Source organism: Erythrolamprus reginae, chromosome Z, assembly GCF_031021105.1.
Source record: "Erythrolamprus reginae isolate rEryReg1 chromosome Z, rEryReg1.hap1, whole genome shotgun sequence".
Taxonomy (NCBI): domain Eukaryota; kingdom Metazoa; phylum Chordata; class Lepidosauria; order Squamata; family Dipsadidae; genus Erythrolamprus; species Erythrolamprus reginae.
In genome coordinates this window covers 129,739,209-129,749,955 of record NC_091963.1, presented here as the reverse complement: position 1 = coordinate 129,749,955, position 10,747 = coordinate 129,739,209, and the positions used below count along the sequence as shown (strand labels likewise).

The window sequence follows — 10,747 nt, the reverse complement described above, 5'->3', positions numbered from 1 at the left end:
GCTGGTTTAAATAAGAATTTGGGAGGACAATGCACTCAAATTATCTGAAGGGACTATGCTAGTTTCTTGAAAGAGAACAAGTGGTTATAAAAACTATAATCCATCTGATGGAATGACAGTGATAAATAGATGCTTAAGGGATAACGTTTGGTTAGCCTTTAAAGTGCCTATTTTTTGAAAGCATCAGAAAGCAAGACAAGCAATGGATGAAAATGAATTAATGAGAGGAGCAACGGAGAAATTTTTTAACAATGGGAGCAATTAACCAGTGGAATGACTTGCCTTCTGAAGTTGTGGATGCTCCCTCATTGGGGGCTTTTAAGAAGAGACTGGACAGACACTTGTCTGAAATGGTATAGGCTCTCTTGCTTGAGCAGTAGGTTGGATTAGAAAACCTCTATTAATCCCTTCCAATTCCATTATTCTGTTTTGAGATGCTTTAAGGTTTTACAATATTAGGTTGCCTTTCTGGGGAAGAAATGGCAAAAGAATTGACAACTCCGGCACAATGAAGAGCCAGTGAGTAAACCAGCTCTTTGTAATTGTGAGGAGACTACAATATAGAAGTCTCCATGAGCTTAGAGACAAGGGAATTCCTTCTTGCCCAACCTATGGTTAATGCTTAAGGAAACAGGGTTTGAGTACTTCCTTTTCTAATTACTTTTGGATTGCTTGTTAATTGGTTTCCATCTATTAGGAACCTGGATTAACAGATTTTACAATAACTGAGAATTTCTTTCACTCCATAGTGAAAGTTTTAAATACAAGTTCTATAACAAACTTGTAATACAAGACAAGGACTATTTTTCTAAAATAAATAGCACAATTATGATTAAAATTTTGATTTTTAGAAAGTTATAAATGGACTATGGGTCCAGGTAGATTCAAAATAAGATTTTGGACTTAATTATAAGAATTCTTCTTGTAGGAAAATACTTTTGGATTATTGAAAAAAATGATAGAATGAAACTTCGAAGTTTACATTAGAGAATAACAGAAGGAACCAAATGTTACAAATAAAAAATATCACCTAAATTTGATTTACATAATGGAGCAAAATATTTAAATATTTGACTTTTTGAAAGATATTTTAGAACAATGGATCCAGAAGTTAATATTAAAGTTTATACATCTGTAGACAGATGGTTGAAAAGATATTATGGTAGAGGAATTAATTTTATCAGAAAAGACTGAGGCTAGTCTGAAAGTAAATTTAAAAGCTTCAAAAATGATATAGAAATTGATGCTACACTGGACATACAAAAATAGCAGATAATAACTAGATGGGATGTACAAACAACAAAGCAAGAGAGTGACTGGGATCATTTTTCCATATTAGATTTCAAAAAGCTTTGAAGACTTTTTTTGAAAAGAGATGGCAAAAAAAGAAATTTCTTCGAGGGGGCATTATTTGAAGTGATAAAAGATTAAGATTATTAAGAATACAAAGAAAGAAAATAAAGTTGACTTATTTGAACAAGGCTAAAAAAATTGTTGTTATCTCTGATAATCCTTAATGGATTTTTTTCTGACCGAGACTGAAATAATGAGATTCTTTAAAAATTGTTGTATTTTTAAGAGAAGTTGCTCAGTTTTTCTTTATATTTTTCTTTTTACTATATTCTTTTCTTATTTTCTGTTTTAGTTGGTATTTGTTTTTATTGATGAAGTTGTGATTTTTAATAAAATTATTCTTTGAAATATAGTATAGTATTTCCATCTGAAGTTTCGGTATTGAAGAAAGCTTAGATTTTTATCATTTGAAGGTAAAGTGCATTAAATATGTCTGAAGTGTTATAAATTGCAACAAAACAATAGGAGGAAATTCTAAGAGGTGGATTGGGTAGGGAGAGAATATAGCCAACAAGTGCTGGATATTTTTAAAGCTACCAAGAATGTGGCAGGGTGGGGGAGAGAGAGTTTGATATTGTTACACAGAAAGTGATTTACAGTACATACTAAGAAAATATCAACCCATTAAGCATAAAAATCATTTACAGCTCAGGAAAAAAAATGCTGAAATGCATAATACAGTATTTGGAAATGCCTGGGTGCATTTTGAAGGCCTATAAATTACAGCAGAAAAATGGACTATTTTTAAAAATATGGGAACAAGATAGTGGTGGGTTGCTACCGGCATTGCCACCGGTTCGCTGGGTGCACATCGCTACGTGCGCATGCGCAGTTTAGAGGAAATACAATTTCCGTGTTGCAAACTAGGCAAGGAGCAAGGAAAACAGCTGCTGAGTGGCAATTCAATCTGCTGCACCTGATCAGCTGGGAAGTAGAGATAAAGGTCAGTGTAACCCAGGGATAGGTGGGTGGGTCCACTTTCACAGGTACAAATAACTGGTTCTCTTTCAACTTGGAGTCAGAGCTAATGATTCGAGTCAACTGGTCTGAACCGGTAGCAACCTACCACTGGAGCAAGTAGTTATTCTAAGGGCCACTGTTAATGGTTTCCCCCATCTTCAGTTCAGGATGATGGTTGTGCATAGGTAGTAAAGATATTGAGGGAGACAGGTCTAATTTATTTCTAAGAATCAGAGGGGTCTAAGGCAAAAGATGAGATGCGGAACAAGGCTACCCAAATAAGAGACTAAAAAGCTGGAGTTGGTGCCAAGCCACTTCCTAATTATGAAAAGACCTGGGCGGAAATCAAAATATCAACTTTTCCCCTATGGTCCGCTTGGCTTAGGGATTGAACCTGGGGTCTTATGCCTGTGAAGGGTGTGGTCTATTCATAACCTATGTTTTCATTTCATACTCAATAGATGATGTTGCAGTGTCTTTGCTGTCACCCCAAAGCTTTTCAGTCAAGGACTGTTGGGTGGAATCAGGAGCAATGGGTGTGTAGAATTTAACACGACCCCTTGGTTCAAGGAGCATCAGCCTTCAGCGGGACTGGACAGTGTGCAGATACAACGGCCTGTAGACAAGGTAAAATAAAGCACTTGAAAGTAAGTGCCTGTGGATCATTACTGAGGTGTAGCAGACCGCTGGGGAGGGCAATTTTCAATGGGTCAACCAGACACTGGTTGCCAACACACCAGAAATGGGATGGAGATAGTAGGACAGGGTGGCAAAGTAATGGTAGATAGAGAAGAAGGCTGAATAAGAAGCCTTCTCCTCACTCCAATGGATTGTAACTAAGGCCCCATCATCACATGAGGGTGGACAATGGGGTTCTCTATGACAAGTCCCGTTGTTCTGGCACGCCATACATATAGGAATCTTTCCCAGGCTCCTGTATATATTCCTCCTTTTTGTCCCAGTCAGCCGTCCAACCTCCATTGGCAAAACTGGTACTTTTGGTGGCCCCATAGCCACCAGTACCTGCCCCTGCTCCCATGCGGGCAGCTTCATCTTCCTCGTCAGCCAATTCATCCTCGTTGATGAAGCCACATTTCTCGTCAGTCAATTCTTCTGGCTCAGCCCAGGGCTGCTTCTCCCCGGAAGCAAAAATCCCGTAGAAGATGACACCACCGTAATGTACTAGAGAGGCAATCAGGAAAACATACTGCCATTCTTCTCGTGTCTGTGGAAAATGTAAAAGAGCCATCAATCAGAGCTTATTTGAGGGATATCCCACACCCATATTTTTCAACTTATGGCAGAACACTGGACATTCTCCCCTGCAAAAGGTGTATTCAATTTCTTAAAAATCCTCCTATCTTACATAGAATAGAATAGAAATAGAATAGAAATAGAATAGAAATAGAATAGAAATAGAATAGAAATAGAATAGAATAGGTAATTGTTGCATATGCCACTACCTTGAAGATGAAAAGGATGAGGTTACTTATAATCAAATAGAACTGGTAACTTATAGGATATATACATTTTTAGATATAAATAGTCAGAAAGTTAAAGCAAGTTAAAAACTCATGATTTCAAAAACAAGGTACACTAGCACGCTTTAAATGTTTCCGGAACTACTAAAGTGGGTGTGATCTATGTTTTTGCCTGGTTTGCATTTTGCAGAATTGAATATTGCAGAAGTTGTTAAACCAGCTGTGGCTCTTCAGGTTAATGGAAACTGCATAGAGAGCCACCAATGTTGTTGGTAAGATGGCAGATTCAAGCCCATGTCCTGGTTTTCTTGAGCATTACGCAGAATTGGCTCATCTTTGCTTCGTTGCAGTGTTTTATTTTGATTTACTTTCCACTTTTGCCTACACTCCTGGGGTTTCTTGTAGCTTTACATTCAGGTTCTAACAATGTCTTACCCTACTGAAGTTTCTTTGAGTTCAGCCATGGTCAGGCTCCACTAGAACAATACAAGACATCATGTAAACATTCAAATGCTCCAGAACTCACCATTTTTGGTAGTTCCAGGGATGTCAACACAAATTGACATTAGAACAAATCTGATAATTTTGTAAGATTGAAACTGTAGACTTGATTCATTGTAAGTTTTTTAACCATGGGCAGTTAAATAAAACACAATTAGTTAAATTTACATACTCTGTTAGTTGTTCCAATCTGTATTTCAGTCATTGACCAATATTTTGTGCAGCTTCATATCAAACGTTATAACATGCAAAGAATTAAAAGGAGCAATAAAAATTGTTTTTATAAGTGCTTAAAATACAAACACCACAGAAATAAAGTGAGCTAAGGAAGAATGCATGCAATAATAGAAATGAAAAAAAAATCTACAAGGCAAAATACTCTATTAATAATAAACTGCTAAGAAATATAGTTATTTAGAGGCTAGAAAATTAAACTGTTGGTCTATTAGTGTACTAAAATATTAAACTGTTACATTATTTAATAAACCAATGCTCTCCTGATGATTTTTATGACAAAATACCAGGATTTCATAAAATCAAGAAAAGTCAGCTATGTCTTGTTAAGTCAGAATTAGTAATTTACAAATCACAATAACTGACTATACCTAATTTGTTAAACCAAAGCAAACAAGCCACAATATGGCTGAGTCTCTGCCAGGTTTTGTGAATACCAGATTTATATTCTGATAAGTATTCTGGTAAGCAAGAAAATATTATTTGACAAAGAAAGGATACCTATTCCCTGTTGAATTTAAGCATCGTGGATAACAATATGACAATATGCGGCCCTACCTGGACTAGGACTCATTGCTCACAGTCACTCATGCCCTCATCACCTCGAGGCTCGACTACTGTAATGCTCTTTACATGGGGCTACCTTTGAAGAGTGTTCGGAAACTCCAGATCGTGCAGAATGCAGCTGCGAGAGCAATCATGGGCTTCCCTAGGTATGTCCATGTCACACCAACACTCCGCAGTCTGCATTGGTTGCCGATTAGTTTCCGGTCAGAATTCAAAGTGTTGGTTATGACCTATAAAGCCCTTCATGGTATTGGACCAGAATATCTCCGGGACCACCTTCTGCCACACGAATCCCAGTGACCGATTAGGTCCCACACAGTTGGCCTTCTCCGGGTCCCGTCGACGAAACAATATCGCCTGGCAGGGCCGAGGGGAAGAGCCTTCTCTGTGGTGGCCCCAACCCTCTGGAATCAACTCTCCCCGGAGATTAGGACTGCCCCCACCCTCCATGCCTTTCGCAAACTCCTCAAAACCCACTTCTGTCGTCAGGCATGGGGAAATTGATTCCCCTGGGCTGTTTCCGTTTTATGTATGGTCTGTATGAGATGTATGATTGTTTTTTATATTAAGGGTTTTAAATTTGTTTTAATCATTGGATTTGTATTGTGTCCTGTTGTGAGCCGCTACGAGTCTTTGGAGAGGGGCGGCATACAAATCTAATAAACAAACAAACAAACAAACAAATAAATAAATATGATAAGCCTTATTTGCACAAAAAAATAAGAATTTTAAGGACACACATACATCCATAAAAATGTTCCATTCTTTAGAAATCATTTCTTACCTTATGTTTAGTCATTGCTCCAACAATGAGTGGGCACACCATACCTGACAGGGTCCCCACACCGTTGGAGATGCCCATCAAGATACTGGCATATCGAGGGGCAATATCTAAATGATTGACATTGAATCCTGGAAGTAGAGGAGATTAAAAACGAAATGAGTATGACACACTGCCTGAAAATGTATATAATTAGGTTGCATTTGGCTACACAATTGAAGTTTAAGAAGAGAACGGATAACATTACTGTGGTCTTCAATTTAATAATACAACTCTTCCAGAGGAATTGTTCTTCAGTTTCCATAATGAGATTGGAAAAGACGTCCGTAACATCATCTAGCTTCAGCTGATTAGACCAGGATGGGTGAAGGACCAGGGAGCATGATACTCAAAGGGGAAAAAAATTAAGGTGCCTGATCAAATCTGCAAAGTTTATTACATTTCTATTACTCTGCTGGGCAAAGTATTTATTTATTTATTTATTTTATTTATTTATGTTAGAAAATTTTATTAGGTACAGTGTTCCCTCGATTTTCGCGGGTTCGAACTTCGTGGAAAGTCTATACCACGGTTTTCCAAAAATATTAATTAAAAAATACTTTGCGGGTCCTTTCCCTATACCACGGTTTTTCCCACCCAATGACGTCATATGTCATCCCCAAACTTTTGTCTGCCTTTAATAAATATTTTTTTAAATAAACTTTAATAAATAAACATGGTGAGTAATAATCTGAATGGTTGCTAAGGGAATGGAAAATTGCAATTTAGGGGTTTAAAGTGTTAAGGGAAGGCTTATGATACTGTTCATAGCCAAAAATAGTGTATTTACTTCCGCATCTCTACTTCGCGGAAATTCGACTTTCGCGGGCGGTCTCGGAACGCATCCCCCGCAAAAAGTGAGGGAACACTGTTTATACATATTAAAACAAGACAATGGGTGTTTCATCCTGTGATTATATTTCTATTGCATTATGTCTGATACAAAGACAATACAACACATATCCCTAAACCCCCCCCTCCCAAACTGTAACTTAGACAGTTTATTCCTTTCGTGTTTCCACGGTCTAGTTTCAATCATTGTAATAAAATTGGAGCCAAATTTCATTTGTTTTATCAGTTCTTTCGTAAATTCCCAACTCAGATTATCGAACGCTTTTTGTGCGTCTAAGAAGATAAGAGCCAATGATTTTTCCGGGTGTGTTTCATAAAATTCCAGTACATTTAAAATGGTCCTTGTGTTGTTCCTGATAAATCTACCTGGGAGAAAGCCATTCTGGTCTACGTGTATTCTATTATTTAAAATTGGTTTTAATCTGTTTGCCGCGATGGTCATAAATATTTTATAATCTACGTGGAGTAGGGATATGGATCTGTAATTTTGTATTTTATGTTTTTCTGTATTATTTTATTTATTTGTTTTATTTGTTTATTTTGTCACATGTATTAGATAACAGATATAAATATAAACGCAACTATGAATACATGAAATTGATATGAATAAAAGCAAACATGAAGACAGGGATGGTAGACATGGTGGTGTACTTATGCACGCCTCTTAGGAATGATCGACAGTAGACAGTCTAAGGTTAAAGTTTTGGGGGTTTGGGGAAGAAACCACAAGTCAGGTAGTGCAATCCAGGCATTAACAACTCTGTTACTGAAGTTGTATTTTCTGCATTCAAGTTTGGAGTGATTTACCATAAATTTATATCGATTATGTGCTGCTATATTGTTGTGGTTGAAGCTGAAGTTTTCATTGACAGGTAGGACATTGTAGCAGATAATTTTATGTACTACATACACTTACTCTTCTCATGAAAAATCTCTGGACTTGTTCAATTGTATTAATGTCCAATATGCAATGCGAGTTCCAGACAGATGATCCGTATTCAAGAATTGATCTAGCAAAAATGTTGTATGCCCTATCTCCAGTTCTGTACTACCGGAGAAGTAGCTATGCAAGATTAGGTTAACATGCTTTAGTGCTTTTTTGGCAATAATTCTGAGAGCAATTAAAGAATGAATTCCTTTTAACACAAGCAGGACATTCTTCAGTTTGATGATGATTGTGGAACAATGGAAGAGAACAATTCTACAGGTAGTCCTCGACTTACAACCACAATGAAAACCACATTTTTTGTTGCTAAGCAAGATATTGTTAAATGAATTTAGCCCCATTTTATGACATTTCTTGCCACAGTTGTTAAGTGAATCATTGCAGTTATTAAGTTAGTAACTCACTTGTTAAGTGAGTCTGGGTATGGCCCACGAGAAACAACTTATAGGTCTTAGGAATACAGCAAAATTAGCTCCATTTCTTCCCTTGTAAGCAGCAGAGTAAGAGAGATTTGGAAATTTACAAGGGGAGAGCAAAATGAAGAGGATATGATAATAAAGCTTGCAGGTGATGATACAAGAAGTTAAGGAAAGAGGGAGTTATTGTGGTATGCTGCTGTTCATTCCAAAATATAGGTGGTGGGATAGCAATATCCATACTGTACAGTGTACAGAAATAGTTGTTCAGTTATAATCATAAATGGGACCAGATTTTTTTGTTGTTAAAGAAAGCAATTGTTAAGTGAGGCATGCCTGCTTTTATGATCATGAATATCTGCAATTTTTAAGTGAATCACATAATCTTTAATCAAATCCAGCTTTTTCCTTTGTGTTTGCTTGTCAAAAACTGTCTGGGAAGATTGCACATGGCAGTCACGTGAGTCCATGATGCTGCAATCATTGCTAATATAGGTGGGTTTCCAAGTGCCTGAATTCGACCATGTGATTGTGGAGATGATGCAATGGTTGTAAATGTGAGGACTGGTTATAAGTTACTTTTTCAGGGCTATTGTAACTTTGAACAGTTGCTAAACAGGTGGTTGTAGGTCAAGGACTACTTGTAGTGCTTTGGCATCTTTTCTATCCCTGAAATAATCCCAAGTTAGGTTTAAGAAGTTTGGGCAAAACTTTTGCCCCACTTATATTGGACTCCTATCCAGGTAAATTTGGGAATAGAGGGGAGATTTACTATAGAACGTAACCATGCCTAAATATTATCCCAGGTGTTCAAGAGCTTACCTGAAATAGCAAAGCCACTGAAGCCCACAGCCAGGACGAGAAAAGAAATCGCCATCCCTTTGCTGTGGGAATAACCAACTACTAAGAGCAGCGTGGCTTCCATGCCGAACCCTGGTGAGAAATAAAAATCACACATGTAACTAAGGGTTACAAAAAATAATAGCTGCATTCAAACATCGTATGAAACTAAAACTAAATAAATCACGATATGGCTTAGTGTGCAATATAAGAACTCACTCAAAAGACCCCATTTTAAAACCAATAATCACCATTATAGGACAGGTAGGACAGTTGAGGGACAGATGATCATCATGGTGAACATCTGTTAGTCCTGATGTTGATTGATCGCACATAATCAACCCAATTATAAGTTTTGCATTATTTATTTATTTATTTATTTATTTTGTCCAATACATAATACACATTGAACAGAAAGATATGTAATAATATAAATAAAGAAAAGAATGGAAGAAAAGATATAAAAGTATAGGTGAACATATTTGAAAGGAAGAAAAGATAAATGAGATAAGGAGAGACAATTGGACAGGGGACGGACGGCACACTGGTGCACTTATGCATGCCGGTCACTTTGATACTTTGAGGTTCTGAGATCAGATGCTGGTTCTGTAAATCGCTTAGAGAGGCCTTAAAGCACTATGAAGCGATATATATAAGTCTACAGTAAGTGCTATATTAAAGTGCTATTGTTATAGCATGCCTTTCTTTAAAGTGAGACATTCCAAACTTGACAGGTCTAAGACTTGTAGATTCCCACAACTTGGAAAATTCTGAAATCTTAAAGTTGCCAAGTTTGAGGATCCCTGCTTTAAAGACTTGTAGCACCTTTCGTTCATTGTCAAAGAACCCTCAGTACTCAACTTTTAAATCTGGGTATCTATCAATCTCATTTTTCTTTAAAAAAAACCCCCACAACAACTCTCTGGAGGTAACTGTTCAGTCCTAACCCTTGTCTCCACAGCTTGTGCTGTGATGATGACGCCTCTCTCACTCACCCCCACAGTTCATCATCTTGCGGACGTTGGTGGTAGACATAAGTCTTCTCGAGCGCAAGAAGTCGGCAATTTGGCCTCCAATGGGTACAATGATGGTCATAACCAAGTGGGGCAAAGCAGAAAGCATCCCCACCTGTGTGTGAAAAGTGAAGAGAAACAGTCAGTATCCCAGAGACCAGGACGTGTTAAAAGACAGCTGAGAAAATCCATGTATCCCTTACAGCAACCTTTATTTATTTATTTATTTGTTTATTTTGTCAGGTACATATTGGTGGTATACAAAGATACAACGATATTTATATATATGATACTAATAAGAGAGAAACATTAGGATGGGACGGAAGGCACATAGAAACATAGAAACATAGAAGACTGACTGCAGAAAAAGACCTCATGGTCCATCTAGTCTGCCCTTATACTATTTCCTGTATTTTATCTTACAATGGATATATGTTTATCCCAGGCATGTTTAAATTCAGTTACTGTGGATTTACCAACCACGTCTTCTGGAAGTTTGTTCCAAGGATCTACTACTCTTTCAGTAAAATAATATTTTCTCATGTTGCTTTTGATCTTTCCCCCAACTCAGATTGTGTCCCCTTGTTCTTGTGTTCACTTTCCTATTAAAAACACTTCCCTCCTGAACCTTATTTAACCCTTTAACATATTTAAATGTTTCGATCATGTTCCCCCTTTTCCTTCTGTCCTCCAGACTATACAGATTGAGTTCAGTAAGTCTTTCCTGATACGTTGGTGCACTTAGGCACACCCCTTACTAACCT

The 10,747-nt window shown here is 37.3% G+C and overlaps 1 protein-coding gene across 1 annotated transcript in view; it reads right to left on the bottom strand.

The window, feature by feature from the left end:
• Positions 1-3,190: 3,190 nt before the first annotated feature.
• Positions 3,191-10,747, bottom strand: part of SLC17A7 (solute carrier family 17 member 7) — a 72,255-nt gene continuing 64,698 nt past the window's right edge. The window contains exons 9-12 of the mRNA XM_070727883.1: positions 9,966-10,098; positions 8,953-9,063; positions 5,881-6,008; positions 3,191-3,538 (exon numbers count right to left, since the gene is read on the bottom strand). Coding sequence (XP_070583984.1) covers positions 3,191-3,538; positions 5,881-6,008; positions 8,953-9,063; positions 9,966-10,098 — 720 coding nt within the window. The remainder of the gene's footprint in view (positions 3,539-5,880; positions 6,009-8,952; positions 9,064-9,965; positions 10,099-10,747) is intronic.